At 37.2% G+C, this 19070-nt stretch overlaps 2 protein-coding genes across 5 annotated transcripts; one reads left to right on the top strand and one right to left on the bottom strand.

The window, feature by feature from the left end:
* The first annotated feature begins 603 nt into the window (after nucleotides 1–603).
* LOC132158734 (syntabulin-like) lies at nucleotides 604–9754 on the top strand. 4 transcript variants are annotated; one of them, XM_059568279.1, is made up of 7 exons: nucleotides 604–820; nucleotides 2402–2579; nucleotides 2701–2907; nucleotides 4555–4654; nucleotides 5783–5929; nucleotides 7693–7845; nucleotides 7967–9754. In XM_059568279.1, the coding sequence occupies exons 1-7, from the start codon at nucleotides 797–799 to the stop codon at nucleotides 9123–9125; spliced, it is 1968 nt and encodes a 655-aa protein (XP_059424262.1). In that variant the 5' UTR covers nucleotides 604–796; the 3' UTR covers nucleotides 9126–9754. The 4 variants fall into 4 exon arrangements, with proteins under 4 accessions (XP_059424262.1, XP_059424261.1, XP_059424263.1 ...); XM_059568278.1 differs by having other exon boundaries at nucleotides 610–820; nucleotides 7690–7845; XM_059568280.1 differs by having other exon boundaries at nucleotides 612–820; nucleotides 2725–2907; nucleotides 7690–7845.
* Nucleotides 9755–12007: 2253 nt separating this feature from the next.
* On the bottom strand, nucleotides 12008–17060 carry LOC132158735 (receptor-binding cancer antigen expressed on SiSo cells-like). Its single transcript, XM_059568282.1, has 7 exons — nucleotides 16789–17060; nucleotides 16252–16348; nucleotides 15998–16076; nucleotides 15000–15158; nucleotides 14026–14133; nucleotides 13797–13888; nucleotides 12008–12571 (listed from the first exon to the last, which is right to left on the bottom strand). Exons 2-7 carry the CDS (start codon nucleotides 16332–16334, stop codon nucleotides 12454–12456), a joined length of 639 nt encoding a protein of 212 aa, XP_059424265.1. The 5' UTR covers nucleotides 16335–16348; nucleotides 16789–17060; the 3' UTR covers nucleotides 12008–12453.
* Between the last annotated feature and the right edge of the window lie 2010 nt (nucleotides 17061–19070).

The raw sequence follows: 19070 nt of genomic DNA on the forward strand, positions 1-19070 counted from the left end.
AATGCTGGTCTGTTAGTTATGAGCAGATCTGGAACACCCAAAGCAGTTAAATAAGCTGTTCAGAAGGATGGGGTTTTATCATCTCTGTACCTAGACAAGGATTAAATTGAACATATTACTTCATTTTCCAAGTGCAAAGCCTTTTACATAACACTTGGTAAATTCACTGATCATCAGAAGAATCATGTTAAATAATAGCATTGGATCAGTTTAATTTAGAATAAGTGTTCCTGCAGTTTAATTCCAAGTACTAGTGAATTAATTTATATTTAGTGGGTGGCTGAAACTGAAGTATGATAAGGCACTATATTTCTAAATTGTCCATAAAACGGAGTAGAAAACAAGATTTAATGACAATTCTTTGCATTTATTTTTTTTTTATTTAAAAAGTATATAAGTTAAGCATTAAAGCATATAAGTATTTTAGCATATACTGTAAGTATATAAGTATTGTATACTGTATTATATACTGGTTATATAATTACATACAGGTATATAAGTATTGTAGCCTGCATATACTGTAAGTATATAAGTATTGTATACTGTATTATATACTGGTTTTATAATTATAAACAGGTATATAAGTATTGTAGCCTGTGCTCTAGTTTATTTACAGAACCATTTATAAACTAGGTTTAACCAGCCTGGCATCTTGCATGATGTCCTCATTCATTTTAACACTATAATCTTTATTTGTTCTGGTTTGTTTGTCATACATAAAAAACCTCACGTTAAAGCAACCTGTTTTCTTTTTTTTTTTTACAGTTTTATTTGAAGTATTCCCTAATTAAGAAGAATGGGACCTTTTCAGACATACGAGGTGCTGAATTATCATTAAATTATTTCTGTCTAAACATGTTTTTACTTACAGTAAGACTTATTGCATGTAAGCAAGACTTACAGTACAGACCAAAAGTTTGGACACACCTTCTCATTCAAAGAGTTTTCTTTATTTTCATGACTATGAAAATTGTAGATTCACACTGAAGGCATCAAAACTAAACTATGAATTAACACATGTGGAATTATATATGGAATTATAAACATAACAAAAAAAATGTGAAACAACTGAAAATATGTCATATTCTAGGTTCTTCAAAGTAGCCACCTTTTGCTTTGATTACTGCTTTGCACACTCTTGGCATTCTCTTGATGAGCTTCAAGAGGTAGTCACCTGAAATGGTCTTCCAACAGTCTTGAAGGAGTTCCCCGAGAGATGCTTAGCACTTGTTGGCCCTTTTGCCTTCTGTCTGCGGTCCAGCTCACCCCTAAACCATCTCGATTGGTTTCAGGTCCGGTGACTGTGGAGGCCAGGTCATCTGGCGCAGCACCCCATCACTCTCCTTCTTGGTCAAATAGCCCTTACACAGCCTGGAGGTGTGTTTGGGGTCATTGTCCTGTTGAAAAATAAATGATGGTCCAACTAAACACAAACCGGATGGAATAGCATGCCGCTGCAAGATGCTGTGGTAGCCATGCTGGTTCAGTATGCCTTCAATTTTGAATAAATCCCCAACAGTGTGACCAGCAAAGCACCCCCACACCATCACACCTCCTCCATGCTTCACGGTGGGAACCAGGCATGTAGAATCCATCCGTTCACCTTTTCTGCGTCGCACAAAGACACTGTGGTTGGAACCAAAGATCTCAAATTTGTACTCATCAGACCAAAGCACAGATTTCCAATGGTCTAATGTCCATTCCTTGTATTCTCTAGCCCAAACAAGTCTCTTCTGCTTGTTGCCTTTCTTTAGCAGTGGTTTCCTAGCAGATATTCTACCCCTTAAAGTAATGATGGCCATTCGTTTTCCTGTACTTAGCTGCTTTTTTCTTGCCATAATACAAATTCTAACAGTCTATTCAGTAGGACTATCAGCTGTGTATCCACCTGACTTCTGCACAACACAACTGATGGTCCCAACCCCATTGAAAAGGCAAGAAATCACACTTATTAAACCTGACAGGGCGATCCTGTTAAGTGAAAACCATTTCAGGTGACTACCCTTTGAAGCTCATCAAGAGAATGCCAAGAGTGTGCAAAGCAGTAATCAAAGCAAAAGGTGGCTACTTTGAAGAACCTAGAATATGACATATTTTCAGTTGTTTCACACTTTTTTGTTGTGTATATAATTCCACATGTGTTAATTCATAGTTTTGATGCCTTACAGTGTGACTCTACAATTTTCATAGTCATGAAAATAAAGAAAACTCTTTGAATGAGAAGGTGTGTCCAAACTTTTGGTCTGTACTGCATATTTGGATACTTTAAGGACCCAAGCATAATAAAGCTTCATACCAGCTTTAAACAGCTCACCTCAGATGCAGACTGTACTGTAGGTTTTCTGTCGGTAGTCATAGCACCATTCCATGTTCCCAGTTACAGATTTTCCATTTCTTGCAGGTAAAAGAAAAGGGAAGCATGCGCAGCCGTATCCCTCGATTTGTCCTCCACCCTTTACGTACTAAAGCAAAGGAGTCATCAGCATCCAACATGCCATTGTCAGAAGAGGAGAGCAAGGATTTTGACATGAGCTCCCAGCACTCGAAAAGAACCATCAGTCCCAATAGCCTGTTCTCAGGTAGGACACAAGGCTATCATGACTTCTCTGATGGCTTTTATGTGTTGTTGACCTTATTCATATGGCCTCTTTGATAAGGAAAAGCACACTATTATAGTGTTTAACTTGGGTGTTATGTCAGTTCCACTTGGCTTTACCTTCGCAGATGATACTGGATGCCCAAGCAGTCAATGTGCATCGCCAACCAAGACCCCCTCAGGTTCACCCGCTCTGGGAGAGCGCAAGGTCAAGGTGAAGAGAGTTCGGATGAACGTAGTGGCCGAGTGGAGCGCACCCACACAGAAGCACAAGCGAGAGAAGCAACAGCATTCACCAATCATAAATAAAGGTAATTTCATTTCTGCAAGCTTTGCAACCTTATTATATTCTATTTACATTTTTTATATTTTTTCTTTAGATTCTGAAGGTTTATTTAAAAAAATAATAGCAATAATAAATTATTATTAATTGCATATTGCCTTTGCAATGCTCAGAAACACATCAACCAGTCAGAATAATTAAAAAAAAAAAAAAAAAACAAGTCAAAAAAAAAAACAGTCAATGTTTATAGAACGGCATGTTTTCTGCATTTGAAAAAGTAAAGGACCGCTTGGTTTAGTAATCTAATGTTTGGTAAGTAACTTAAAAAAAAACACAACTAGTGTACATAGAAGGAGAGTTTGCACATGGGATCTTTATCAGCTTGTGTGCAAGTGTGCACGTACATGGGGTGCAGGTTCAAACACAGAAACTTCTGTTTTGAAACAAGGGCATGTTGAGTAATTCATTTATGCCATGGTCACACTTGCCTGTTTCATTTAAATGTTCTTGGGATTCTGCTGGAATGGGTTTCTCTGAAGGTTTTCTTTTTTTTTAAACAGAAAAAATACAACACAATCCAGGAAGTAGCAGGTGCCATGTGCTTCAATACACTTCCTCATAGGGGCCAGTGATTGGATGGCTTGTAAATGGCCAATCAGTGCAACTTAAAGTAGTTGGCTCCTCCCAGTGCCTGTGAGAATTCACATGCATTTGAGCTTGATTTGTATTGAGCAACTTGCAAAGTTTTGTAAACGTTAGCGATTCACATTTGTTTGGTTAATTAGGTGGATAGAGGCACGTTTGAAAAAGTACGCACTTTATCATGGTTTTGTCAAAAGGAAAGAGATGCTTCTCAGGTGTGTATATTTTTGGAAAAACTTTTAATAAAAACACAGTTCTAAATTATTTTACCCCCTCTTAAGCATATCTCTATCTTTCAATCACCATTTTCAGACTAGATTTTTTTATTCTTCCTCAAACTATTTTATTATCTGAAATGTATCTTGATATAAGTATGTCTAATATAGTTCAGAAGGTTATCCATTTGCTTCCCTACTTCAGTGATACTTCCAGGAAGTAGGTAATCAGTATTATATCTCTTCAGTCTTAAGTTTAGCAAAAATCTAATTGTATGAGAATATATCATGTTTTTAAAAGCCCTCTGAATAAAATAAAATGTTACAATTTCAAATATATATATATTTTTTTAGCAATGAACATGTTGCAAGATATGATAACATGTCTACTTTTAAATGGCTTTCTGGTTCTGGGATCTGCCAGCAGGCTCTTAATGCTAAATCTAACTAGAAAAGTTAATGCAGGTAAGGTGATATTCAAGCTTACATAAAAGTGCTGAGAGAAACCAAATGTGAAGGATTCCTCTGTCACTGAAAGATTCAGTCCCTGACTTCCCAAGCCTTACTACTTCCATAATGGAGTCAAACTATGTTCATCACAGAAGTCTGTAACCCTATATCCTCTGACAGGCCTCTTTGATCTGCCTATACTGGAAGTATGCTAATTGGAAACGTGCTTGGGTTGTGCATTCAGCGGGTTTGAATTCTCTGCTTCCACAGTCTTTTTAGATAACCTTGAATGGATAAGTTTAGCTGATGTTGAAGTCTTTTTAGAGGAAACTTTTTAGACTTTTGATCCCGGTTTTTCTGCATTGTAGGCAGTGAGACAGATTTCAGCATATCTAGCAGCACTGGAAGCTACAAGACGCATGAAACTCTACCCAGCAACTCTGCAGAGAGGAAATCATCATCTCGCAGGTATGCTTTTTATGCTTTATTTTTTTATTTTCTGAAGCCTAATCCAAGATGACTGATACTTTTTATTTTTCTCTGTCAGATTTGATATTTCATGCTAGAGGACTTATTTTAAATGTGAATGTTAAAGGGGAGGTTAACCTTTGGTTTTTTTTTTTTTTCTAGGATTTATTTTTCTAGGCTGGGGTGCAGCCTAACATGTGTTAATGCTTAGTTATCTCTTCTGCTATAAATGTGCTGATGATTTCCTGCTTTTATGAAGCCCCTCCCTCAGAAATACGCAATGGGCTCAGATTGGTTAGCTGGTCCAGTGTGTTGTAATTGGCTAAACTGCCTCTAGTGCGCATCTAAATGTCCCGCCTCAGCGGCATGCACTCAGATTGTATTGTAAACAATGGCATCATCTATTAAAGCAATTAGCCCCAAGAAGCCGTGGTTTACAGTGAACTTTTAACAGCTAAGAGGCATTGTTAGGCATGATGTTAAGCGAAGTGAATTAATGGTATGTTTTTTGTTTATTGTCTCATACTTTTAGATGCACTGTTATTTGTAAATGCTACTGCTTCTGTTAGCTTTTATGGTTTTATCCTGTTTAGAGCTTTAATACAGCGGGGTTTATCTGGGTTTGTGAAGTTACAAAACCCGGGAAGCAGCTCATTGTAGTCCCTACAAGCCATTTTTGTAGGCATTAAACTGCCAGAATTTTAAAAGGCATCAAGATGACATTTCCGTTTGCATTGAAATTTCAGCCCTGCAACTTTGCAGATATTTATATTCAAACAGCAACTAACGTTACACACTAATGTTAAAAGTGAAATCTCAATCAACCACCCCTTTAAGTCATTTTTTTTTATATAGTGTGTAAAATAGTTTGATACAGCATGCAACATTGTTGTCACTTGATCTTATTATGAGATCAATGGCATACAGTTATGTAAATGTATAATAAACGTCACACACACAATTTCAAAGCATGGTGCACATTTTGGTAAATCTACAGTAGTAGGTAAACAAGAGAATTCAATGTATGCTAAAAGATTTGCATGGTTGGTTGATATTCCAAATATAGCCTGCGTGCCTTGCCTATCACTATACTGTCCTGTCCAATCTCGCTCTTATCTCCCTTGGCAGTGGGCCCCACATCAGAAGCCTGCCAGTGTTCAAACCCGCAGGAAGCCCTACTGCCCCTCGCAACGCAGAGCTTTATGCCCCATACAGGACGCCCCCCAAAGCCCCATCCACGACTTGCAGCAGTAGCAACTCCAACTCCACCAGAAGGTATGGACAAAGAGGTAGAAGCAAACAGATGGAAAGAAGTTGAGAACATGCAATGTATTCTATGCAGGGCTCAGGCGCAATACAGATAAAGACAGTTTTATCATGTCTTCAACCTCTTCACAGAATAAAGAATAGATTGGTCATGGTTTGGCTGTGCCAGGCTTTGAGGGGATTTTGACAAAATTGTCTGCTCTCATTTTGCCCACGCAGACAGTAAAGCCGTTTGCTAGCTGATAGAAGCTTTGTGTTTTTCAGTGCTACATTTTGTAGAGAGTGTTGAGGGGCATTAATATTTCATGTGCACACAGTCACTATGTTTGAAGATATTTAGGCTGTGTTGTTTACTTAATAGCATGATGTGCGGTTTCTGGGTTTTTAGTTCTGCCTTTTATGTGATTGAGGGTTAGGAAACTAGTGGATATTCTTGTTGACATGGTCAAAAGGAGTGAATTTGGTTGTTTTGGTTGATTTTTTTTTTAATATAATATATATGTTTATATAACCCACACCCATTAGACCATTAAAAAAATTTAGGAAGTGTGTGCTCTGTAATGCCTTTCTGAGCTTCTCCAGGGTCCTTGTTTGTTCTCCCATTGTTCCATCTCTGGCACGGATGCAAATTTGACTTCAAAGCAACATAGCAGGTTGCTAGGATATTGTGCCTCTAGTTTTACTGCCTGGTAACAGGGCCATTTCTTTGACGTTACTTTCATGATTTATATTTCATTCTTTATGTACTTTAATATATTCGTACCTTTTCTTTTTGTCTTTTTTGTACTTTAGGTCAATTATGTTCTTTAAATATTAACGTTAAATTAATAATTACCCTGCTCTCTTATTTCATTGTAGGTTGCATTTTATTATTTGCTTTGTTTTAATTTTGTTGTTTTTTTTTCTTTTACCTTGCTAACCCTGATGCTATCAAAACAGACCTACAGTCTTTATTTGGGGTCATGTACCACATTGAAAACAAATTGGCCTAAACAAAATTGAATGGACCAAATAAAGGGCAGTTATAGTGACTTGTGTAATAGGTTTTTCATTTTTCATATTGGCAAATCTTTTAGGTTTTGCATTTTAATGGAAACAGCTGGGTTTGCATCCAAAGTTGTGAATTTAACTTATGCGCAAAATTGAAATCGCTTAAAACATTTGCAAATAAGCACCATTTCCATCGAAGGAGCCAGAGAGAATAAAATCATCGCTTCCTGATAAAATGGCACTAAATGGCATTAAGAAGAGTAAGAAGCCATTTGAAAGTCATAATTTTCTTGTATAATAAGTTATTTGCACCTCAAGACGAAACACAATAAATGCGCAGTGTAAGACAGTTCTGGCAGGCAATTATACAGAAATACTTTGACAAAAGCATTTGCTCAGGCAATTCAGAATGATAACAAAAACATTTGAGATGCAAATCTGTCTGCTGTTTAGTCAGGTTATACCGTCCCATTGCACAGTCATGTGAAATTTATTTGCAAAATGTGTTTCTATCTCCCGTTATTTGCATTAACCCTTTATCTCAGAAGTCAAAAAACACCTTTGCGAATTAAGGGATATTTGTTTTTTACATTTGGCATTTACATCACTCGTTTCTGATGCAATACTTCAAATTGCACATAAAAACAGGGTGATGGAAACATAGCTTTTAACTTGTTACAGACACAACAGGACGTTAAGATCATTACTTCAGCTCTTGTTGTAGCTTTCATATTAGCATGCTTGATTAAATTTTAAAAAAGCTTGCTTTTAATTTTCAGAAGAACCACTCCTGTACGCTACCATTCTTGCGGAGACAATCATGGCATCAAGCCTCCCAATCCAGAGCAGTACCTTACCCCACTACAGCAGAAAGAGGTAGCCATACGACACCTCAAGACAAAACTCAGAGATTCACAGACCACAGTTTGTGACCGGTAAGAGTCTGCTTTGAAATACTTGCTCTAATGCATTACTGAATTGCAGTTCCCTTAAGAACTCTGACACAATTTGCAAACTGATATTACATAGTACATTTTCCACACTAATGGGTTTCAGGGAGGCTGAGATTGAGGAGCTGAAGTCCCAACTGGGGCGTATGCGGGAGGACTGGATAGAGGAGGAATGTCACCGTGTGGAAGCTCAGCTAGCTCTCAAAGAAGCACGCAAAGAGATCAAGCAGCTGCGCCAAGTGGTGGAAACCATGAAGAATAGCCTCATGGAGAAGGACAAGGGCATCCAGAAGTATTTCATTGACATAAACATCCAAAACCGAAAGCTGGAGTCCTTGCTCCACAGCATGGAGTTGGCACAGAATGGCTGCAACTTACAAGATGAGCCCACACTGGACTTCATCTTTGATTCTCCAGAAAAAGCCACTACAGTCAAGTTAGAGATGGAGCTACATGGTGAAGAACAAGCAGTGGAAGAGATGGCTGATAGTGAGCTGCTGGCCAATGATGAGATGGCCAGCAAAGCTGAAATTCTCGAGAAGGTTCTCATGTCCACTGCGGTTGATTCCAGCCAGGATGATGGCACCAAGATCATTCCCCAACCAGGGCTGTCCACCTTGGAGCCAAGTGTCTCGGAAAATAGCACAGAGGGGCATATCTTAAGCAACCTCTTTGGTGCAGAAGATAAAGGTGTCCAGACTGATGAGATGATCTACACCGCTGATCTCCAAGCCCTCCTTTTCCAGCTGCTAAAGCTCCAAGGTGGTGGCTTCCCTGGTCTTCTTATTTCATCTCCCCACCAATACCAGGAATCACCTTCAGCACAGGTTCCCAAAAAGGTTGAGGACTTGCCTGAAGCACAAAAACCCATAAAGAAGGATGAGTTACCTGAAGCACAAGTTGAAGAAGTCAAAAATGTTGGCCCCATTTGCACCAACACTGCCCAAAACACCATTAATGATTCTAGTCTGGTCATTTCAGAACCCAAAATGAGTCCCCAGTTCATGGAAGAGCTGAATTTTGACCTGAAGAATCCCAAGAACACCTCTAGCATGGCAGTGGTCGGAAAAAGCCACTGGAGCAACAACTTCTTGGTCGATCTGGTTGCTGTGGCAGCACCCGTTCTGCCCACCGTGGCGTGGCTCTACTCCCAGCACGGTTTGGTTGGAGGGGCTCCTGTGTACAACATTGCAGCTTTAATTCGAGGCTGTTGCATTGTGGGATTGCACTCGCTCCGCCATGTCTCTCACGGGCCAGACACTTAGTGGCCCTCACCCACAGTTACAGCAAGAGCACTTAAGCGTCATCAAGTAGAAATTGTGTTTTTTTTTACACCTGTGATGATATGTATGCACTTATTTTCCGTTTAGTTGCAAAATTCCTACTTTGCACTGTGTATTTTTGAGGCACAAAGGATGAAATTAAATTGATGTAAAGGGACTTGTTTTGTCCTTTTTTGTTTTTATTGCCCTTATGTTTGTGTACATATATTTTTGCATAATCTGATCATCTGGGTGGGTGTTTTATGTTGCTCAAGTTTTGTTCTTTGCTGACTGCTATTCCCTGCTTTTTATAAAAGAGTCATTTAGAGTGGCAATAGGGGTTCACTGTCAGTTGACCGTTGTTTTTGTTGTAGTTAAAATGTCACTTCTGTTCCAAAAGAACTAAAACCTTCTGCCAAAGCTTAAATGTGTTCAGTGTTTTGTGAAACTGTTTTTCTCTCCCTGGAGTTAGAGCTTTTACATGTTGCTCTGCAAACTAACAATTTCCTGAAAGGCAGCACTTGCCACAGTACAGCGAACACTTGTTATGTGCCTGAGCTATGTGCAATATTTTTGTTTATATCAGATGTATATCATTATATTTATTATTAAAGCATGGAAAACCCCTCCAAGCTTGGACTTTTTTTTTGTTTTCATAATTTCTAAACTTGTATTACTTGTTTAGGCCCACTCTAATCAGTGTCCACAAAAAGCTCTAAAGACTTCGAATGAAAGATATTTACAAAGTGATAAAAATCCTTCACCATTTCTGCTATCATGTCTGTTAAATATTTTGGATAATTTGATAATGTTTTCATCTACCAATAGAAGTAGAGTATTTTTGTAAGGAGTACTAAAGATTCCCCCATTAAATTAGTGCTGCAAATTAAAAACAGTCTGTAGATAACATCTGGGCCTGCTTTTCAGCTAGATCTCATATAAATAAAATTAATGTACAAAAAATCTCCACAGATCCATTATGGAAGGTGTTTTACGAAAATGTTTAAGGCTGTGATGTTCCAAGTAGAGCAACTTAAATCAGTAAGGTGATCCTTAAACTTTAATCCTAGATTAATAAAATGTAATTATTTGATCTTCACAAGATTATGTTTCTTTGAACAGGTATATGTTAAAGAAGCAGTAGACTATTTTACCAAGACAGAAAATAATTTGCAAGTGTACAAGTGTAGGCTACCTGTAGTGTCATTTCACACTTTTTGCATCATTTAACATTACATCCTTTGTGGAAATGGCAGACATTTTGAGAGTTTTACACACTGGTTATCTTCTTTCTAAATCCCACTTTTAAACCCAGGCAGTGGAACTTTTCACTCCAATAATTCAGAAGTTGGGTTAACCCTGTGTTGTGGTTCAGTGTGAAATGACATGTAGGTGTTGGAATGTTACAGATAGATGACACCGACACCCAGTCTCAAGTCTCATTCATGTGCTTGGGACAATCACAAAAACACTCAAAAGAACCCAAAAACATTTTATAAAATATATGGAGTATATGAACATCAGTGCTGCTATATTCAGAAGCTGAGACTAAAGCAACCATTACACACCAAGAATGGACCCCTGGGTCACTTGAGAAAAACACAATACAGTACATCTGCGAACAAGATGGGACTTGACTATTGCATAATCATGCAACCCTGCATGCATGAAATGGCAAGACTGAGCAAATGCTTGCTGCTATGTGCTGTTAGCCCAGTTGGACACTACAGTTACTGTAGCTATTTACTCTGTTCCAGACTATGTATTGTAAATGTTTGAATATGATATTTTACGGAGGTGTCCCCCCCACAAAATCAATACAGTGCTTATATACATGTTATTTAATGAACATGGTCCAAAAATCTTGATGATTACAGAGACAAACTCATATGGAAACCATAAAGTCAGGTGTGATGAAGATGCACAAAGCTGCAGAAGACAGCATGTAATGTATAATTCAGTCTGAGTTTATTTTCCTCTCTCATTTTAAGTGGGTCAGGCTGTGGGAGGGCTGGTCGGACGGACGGGGGCGTTGCTGAAGCAGATGGGGATTATGACATCACATACTTAGAGCTGGAATATTCCACCGGCCCGGACAATGCGTCTGACCTTGAATATCACAAATAATAGCACATGTATCCAGCTTTATGATGCTGACTGAACATCTTAACAGTCTGAGTACAAACAGATTAAATTACGTCTAGTATTGCTGATTATGTTCAGCGACCCAAAGACGTCATCTTTAACACGACACGATGAGCACGTTTTTTGATGATGACAGTAGAAGATTCCCGAAAGCCTCTGAATAAAGATAAACCATTGAACAGATAACCAAAATGTTTATTACAGCTAAGGCTGCACTGTGAAAAAAATGTAAAAACAACTTAAAAAGGCATGAGCATGCACAAATGGGAAACATAAATCATAGCAAAAGGTGTGATTTTATTCAGTTTTTCATTGTTATCTGTACCTGTGGCTCTCATGGCTTCATGTTCCTTAATAATCATCACAGCATGCAGAACTTAATTTCAGCATCAGCACCATCCTCCTCCTCCTCCTCTTCCTCCTCCTCATTCTATCAATAAACATGATCAATTTCTACATTTTCAAGAAATAAGAAATTCTTTAATAGCTAAAGAATAAACAGTGAATGATTTTCTCTTAGTCAATGCTCTTCTCAGTAACACAGCCTTACTAAAAATAAAAGATGGTTTAGTTGCTAATATGGATATTTTAAAAACTTTAACGTTTCCATGACGACCAACCCACATCTCTTAAAAGCACTCTCTTTGAGCCTCAGTAAATACTGAATATCTCTGCTCAGATAAGAATTGCAACAGATAAGATAGACTGCTAAAAAGAATGTGAAGAGCAAAAAGCCAAGGTTGCATAAATTTGATTCTTTTGAAATATTGAGATATAACCCCTTTCTGGAGAGGTCCGGTGTTTAAAGCACAGACACAAGACTTTGATGAAGAAAAAGGCAAAAAAGGGAGGCAAAAAAGCTAAATCAAAAATGAGCAGAATTCCTTAACTAAAATTGTTCTTCACGAAATCATTCAAGTGTTATAAAAACTGAAAGAAAAAAAAAACATTTCATTTTTTCTTTCATCGACTGCACCGTAAGAACAGTCCCAATAGCTCAAAGATAAACAAAAGGGACGATTCTTTGTGCTGTGTTCAATCCAATACAAAAAGAAAACCTGAAGAAACAAACAAAAAAAATTCCCCAAGATGGACAGCAGTGTGGCAGTCAGGACAAAACCAGGTCAAATGTAATATGAGCAGTTGTTTGGCTGTTGCTTTGAGTGTCCGGTGTGCTGTATTAATGTTAGGAAAGCTTGACAGCAATCTTCTGCTCTTTTTTCATCATTCTCTGTGCCTCTTTTTCCATTTTCTTCCTCTGTTGCTCTATTGCACGTCTCTCTCTCTCAGCCAGCTTCTGCTGCCTGTATTCACAATAGACAAAGAAAAATCAACTTCATTGCATTCATGATAACTTTAAATAGATAATTGTTTTGAAAATCAATAATCTGTTTTATTGTAAGCAGTCAGTAAATACACTCAAAAACATACCCTTTCAAATATGATGTGATAGATGTTAGATCAAAATAAAATAGCACTCTTAAAAATTACAACTGGAGTGGCAAGAAACCAAACAGCTCAGTACTTCCATTGTATTTTTTTTTTTTATATATATATATCAACTGAAACTGTTATAAAGATTCTTCATAATTTTGTATTTTATGTACCACAGAAGAAAGAAATGCACACAGCTTTGGAATGACATAAGGGTGAGTAAATGATGACAGAATTTCTAGTGAACTATCCCTTTAATCGAGATTTGGCACAATGCAGAGGAGGTTGAAAGCAACTGTGCTTGTACACTGACACCTAGTGGACAAAATCAGAAAACCACCATATTCTACCTCAAAATATTTTGAGTTCAATTATTATTACCAGACCATCACAGAATCTGCTCATCTAATTTCTACAGAATTTAAACCTCTGACATATACACACCACATCATCATCATACCAGTTACAAAATATGTAACATGTTGCTTGTAACACATATGTGACCCTGGACCAGAAAACAAGTCTTAAGTGTACATTTTTATGAAAACTGAATAAATAATCTTTCCATTGATGTATGGTTTAATATTTGGCCGAGATACAACTATTTGAAAATCTGGAATCTGAAAAAAAATAAATAATAATAAAATATTGAGAAAATCGCCTTCAAAGTCGTCCAAATAAAGTTCTTAGCCATGCATATTACTGATCAAAAATGTTTTAAGTTTTAATATATATATATATATATATATACACACACACTGTATATACATACATACACACATACACGGTAAGAAATTTACAAAATACCTTCATATCCTAATGATTTTTGGCAAACAATTTTTTTTAATGTATTTTTGGCTATTGTTACAAATATACCCTGAGCTGATTGGTTGAACTCGTCATCTTTTTCTGTTGCTTGTTTTGAGTCTTGTATATGGACAGAGGTGTCACCAGGTATTGGCGTAGTTTAGATTGGGAAATGTCAAAATGTCTAACCACTACTCAAAATGTGTACAGGTTGGCAGGTCTGCAGAACCAGAAACATTTTTTTTATTGCTCAGGACCACCTCATAGTCAGCTGGTAAGGTAGCTCACCTAAGTACATCCTCTGCTTCCCAGGCTGCATCTGCCTCATCCTCCCAGGCATTGCTGTCCTCCTGCCAGGTGTCCAGGTCCCCCAGCTCCGCCTGCAGCACACAGAGACATTGTGTTTACTGATCATCATATCAATTGGAGGACTCCCAATAAATCTTTTGTTGCTGTTGATCTAAAGTGTTGATTTGCCTCACAATCGCAACTGTGATTGTTACACTGTGTCACTCACAGACGGCTGAATGAAGGACATGTCCTGAGTGGCTGCTAGTCGGCTGGAGAAACCTGAGGAGCTGTCTGGCATAGAGAAATTCAGAGGTTCCCTTTTCTTCAACACAATCTGGAAAAAGAGCACAAAATGGCAATGATTTTTTCTTGTTGAAAAATAAGAGACATTTTTTTAACCCTCTGTGGGGCGGGGCCGAGGGACGTGGGAACAAGGAGGGAGGCCGGCAATGATTGGGAAATCAGTGGCACCTGCGACCCACTGCCGGTCTCGAGTCCCACGTAGGAGATGGAAGGATATAAAACTGGAGCGACGACAGTGAAGGACGAGAGAGGACAAGGCCTGGGCTTTTAGTTGTGTTTTGGTTTTTATTTGAGCACACCAGTCGTCCGTGAGGGGCTGGTGCGCTGCTTTGTGTTTATTTTGTGATTATTAAAGTTTCAGTTGATTGTCCGCCGGTTCCCGCCTCCTTCTTCCGGATGAATATTAAGGTTTAATTCATTACACCCTCCTTTGATGAAATTAATTTAACATCTTTAATATCTATTTATTTCAGCCTTGCTAATTAAAAAATTTGACTGACTCCAAACTTTTGAATGATATTGCACATATTACACAAAAAGGGGTTTGAGAAGGACTGCACTAGTGCTTCAACAATATTTGGCCCTTTTTTCATCACAAGGTGAAAACTGTTATTCTCAAAACCCAAACTTTCTTGATTTTTTCACATGAAACTATAAAAGTCTTATTTCAATAGAATTTAATTTCTTCTTCCCCCTAACTAAAGAAATAAATTGTAAAAAAAAAATTGTTTTTTAAGAAAGTAAGCGAAATAAGGAGAGTTACTAGGATGTAAAGACATACAAAATAAAACTACAGGGCAGAATAAAATAAAAACTAGGAGAGAAGATAGAGAGAAATAAATCAATAAATCACAGTGATCCAGCAGCAGATGTAACCTCTCCTAATAATCAACCTACTTTTTGTGTTTTCCTGATGGTGGGAGCCATGTCTTTGAAGTAGTCTGGCTCTTCTTCTTCATCTTCGTTCTGTGGAGGTGGAACCATCCCATTGCCACCTTCAATTTTAATACTTGTTGGAGCTTCCTCGTCCCATGAGCTCCAATCCTCAATCTCTGGCTGAATTGAATTATACAACACACATTCACTCACTTCATCAAGCAAAGGCCAATAGTAGGAATAGTCATGTCCAGTTTATTTCTATGTGAAAGTGTGCTTTGTTTTTGTTATTCTCATAGATGCATAAAAATGTGTGGCTTCTTTTTGTGGAGGACCTCCATGATAATTTAACCATTCGCACATGGTCGTTTTCTAAAAGCTCTTTTCTTTGTTTACATACACTATGAAATAGTGAAAAATGCGGCTTCTGATGCTATAATGGTATTTTTTCCCCATCTATTCTTAAACATATTTTTTTCCTAAAATAAAAACAAAAAGTTTTTGCCACTATTAAGGCCAGGACATTATTTTCTAGACAAGTTAGCTTTAGACAAAATATTTATATGATCAATAATACAGTATGTGTATGTATATATATATATATATATATATATATATATATATATATACATACATACACACACAATGTGAAATATCGTTAACTGTTTTATATTTTAATATAATTATATAACTGTAATTAAATGTATTCCATGGCAAAGCTAAATTTTCCGCAGCTAAGTATAACAGTCTTCAGTCACTTATTATTTCTTATTATTTTGGTGGAAACTGTGATACATTTTTACAGTATTCTTTTATCAATAGTAAGTTCAAAAGAACAGAATTTATATAAAATATGTTTTGTGACAATGTGTATTTATTTTGAAAATGTATTGCATGAATTTGCCCTTAAAAAATTACTTTCTCTTTGCAAAGTATTTTTCTTATGACCCAATTCTTAACCAATATTTACTGTAAATATTCATGACAGTCTCCAGCATGATTCCAGAATTTTTTTTTACCTGTTTTGCCCCAGAGGAATAATCAACTGTGGTTGGGAGGGTGATCTGATCCCCACTCAGCTTGCGGGACCTTCCAGTCCTACATTAACAAACAACAACAGTCAAAACACAGTGTAACAAAGGAAACTAATTACCACAGCATCAAATCTGTAAGGGACATGCATTCATCTCTGGATTCCCTGAAGTTAACAGGCTTCAGACTGACAATCCATAAGATGAATATGCGAGCAATAGAACAAGAGATTAATACTTACCTACAAATTAATCTTTTCAAGAATGAGAGAATAGATGCCAAGCAGGTGCATATTTTAAAAAGTCGAAACTGTGAGATGGCCATGTTATGAGTGATATCTAAATAGAGACAAAGAATACAGGGGAAAGGTGTGTGTATTAATTCATACATTCAAAACAGAAACACATCAAACCTCAAAGAATTAAAATAAGCAACGTCAGCAATTCAGACATGAAGACTAAGAATCTATGCAAAGTCCTTGGACACTAATTGTTTGCTAAATTTTTGAATGTTCTGTTTTGAGTTTTAATATGGTCCATACATTTATATAATGCTTTTTTGCGTCATCCAATTTGCCATATTGACCTTTACTAGCAGCAATCAAGGAAGCTTGTAGTACCATAGCAATGGCTAATGTTAGCTACAAGCAAAGCCAGCTAACTAACTAAACATCTATGTTGCCTAATGAGGTTACTTCGCTTACGTTTATATTCAGAGAGCTTATATGCGTATATGCGTCATGAAACGGCGAATATCAATCTTAGTAATGTTAACTCACCGGTTTGGTCAATTAAAGAGAGTTGATGTGGATAGAATCATAGCACGGGGCTAGCAGACTGAGGCAAACACAACACTTGGCCTTTACAGATGGGACGAAACAGGGAGATTAGTGTGTTTTGGCAAAGAAAGCGTTCAGGAAAGCAGAGCCATCATGAATAGCGGCTGTCAAGTTGGTCATTCTCATCCATATTACTGCAAGCAGCCATCGCGCCTTCATTGTACAACCTCACACCAACAGGGAACTGGACTGGAGCCTGTGGGTTGCCAGGTTGTCCGCATAAAATAATTTTCCTGGGTTAAAGCGTGTAAATATTTTTTTGGTGTCAGGAAAAGACCCAAATATACAATATGTGTTTATGAAAAATAAATAAAATAAATAAAATAAAAATAAAACACGATACATTAACCATTGCTATTTTGTAGGAGCTGTTCCTGCATATAAAGCTAATTACAAATATAAAATAAAATTGCAATTTAAATAAATTAAATAAAATTATCCGTGTGGTTTTGTCAAGCAAAATATTTTGTTTAACTTTAATGGTCATTTACAACTTGGCAACCCGCATGCTGGCCTGTTTTGCGCAAATTTGAAGGGACGCTTTACATTTTCTGCCATACCACAAAATAAAAGTATCTATCTATCTATCTATCTATCTATCTATCTATCTATCTATCTATCTATCTATCTATCTATCTATCTATCTATCTATCTATCTATCCTGAAATGTATAATTATAAATAAGTAATGCATTAAATCTGAAATTTATTTATTTATTTATATTTTAAAGCAATCCCTTTGTAAATTTCTTAGTGTCCACAAAAAGTGCCAGGGCCCGTATTCATAAAGATTCTAAGAATCCTCTCAGAAAACTCTTAATTTAGCTTAAAAACTTTTACGTAGGAGTCTTAGCTTAAGAGCGATTCGGGACCGATCTGAGAGCAACTCTGAGTAAGGAAAAGACAAAAACTTTCATCTTAGTGAGGAGGCGGGGTTGACCCTGTTGCTATGTATGACACAATCTTTTGAAGACTGTGGTTGGTTGGTTGTCCAAGAAGGAAAAAAAGAGTGATTTTAAGTATAGGGTCTATTCTAATTCTCACTTTGAATTTACATGCGTAACTTTTCCTATTTGACCGTTCTCTCTCTCTCTCACACACACACACACACACACACACACACACACACACACACACATTATATGTGTGTATATAAATCCTTTTTTTATTTACCATGCTTTTAATTTCCTATAAGGTATTTGATTGGCTTAGAATGATAAAAATTGTTCCACTCTTTCCAATTACAGGGATTGCTGTCCTATTTAAGTGGCGGTTTGAATGTTGGTTTTAATGTATCAAACATGGAATCAAAACCAAGAAGGGCGAGAAAGCCAAACTGGACAGAGGAACAGTGTTTACTGTTAGCCCAGTTAGTGGATGAACACAAGGCCATTCTTAAAGGAAAATTCGGGCCAGGTGTCACAGCAAGGGACAAGAAGCAGACATGGGAGCGTATAGCACAAACTATTCCCCTCAAGCCTGCTATATTCATAAATGCAGTTTTTTGAGCCTGCAAGGTGGGAATGTCCAGTGGAAACGAAATGAACTGCGACACAATAAGATGTTCTAAAAGTGCTGTAATTGTTTGTGTGATCACTCTGCTTACAGAAGGTTGTGACAGATCCAAATCATCACTATTGCATTGTTGCATTTTCCCAGTTGCCAAATATCGTAATGTAGTGATTACTTTAATTTCTGGCGCTATGGCATTTCTGCGCTGTGTCGGAGATGTTAGCGCATCTCTAATAAGATCAGTCACAATCATGATCCCTGCACGATCTAATCTATAGCGTCTTATTAACTCACTGTCATCCATTGTCTGCAACACATTTCTTCGGCCTCTTCGTCTGCCATTTTCTCCTCTGCTAAAGAAACTCTTAAGCCTCTAAAAAAAGTCCTCGTCTGTGCTCCTAACAAGTTTGACCTTAAGACCTCTTTTAAGGCTTAAGATGCTTTCTGAATTACTTTTTTTACTAGGGTTTTTTCTTTAATTTTAACAGTAAACTGCCACATTTCTAAGAATTTTCTTAGAATTTTGTCACTAGGAGCTACTTTTGCATTAAGATTCTTTATGAATAGGAATACGGGCCCAGGTAGACAACGATATTATCACGATCAAGAGGACGAACCAATCACAGTCGTTTGTGATTATTGGAAGGCCTATATTTTAAAGGCATTTTGCAAAGACGCTTTTGCAATGACATTCATTTTTGTACCAGATTC

Source organism: Carassius carassius, chromosome 15 (assembly GCF_963082965.1).
Source record: "Carassius carassius chromosome 15, fCarCar2.1, whole genome shotgun sequence".
In the NCBI taxonomy this organism is placed as follows: domain Eukaryota; kingdom Metazoa; phylum Chordata; class Actinopteri; order Cypriniformes; family Cyprinidae; genus Carassius; species Carassius carassius.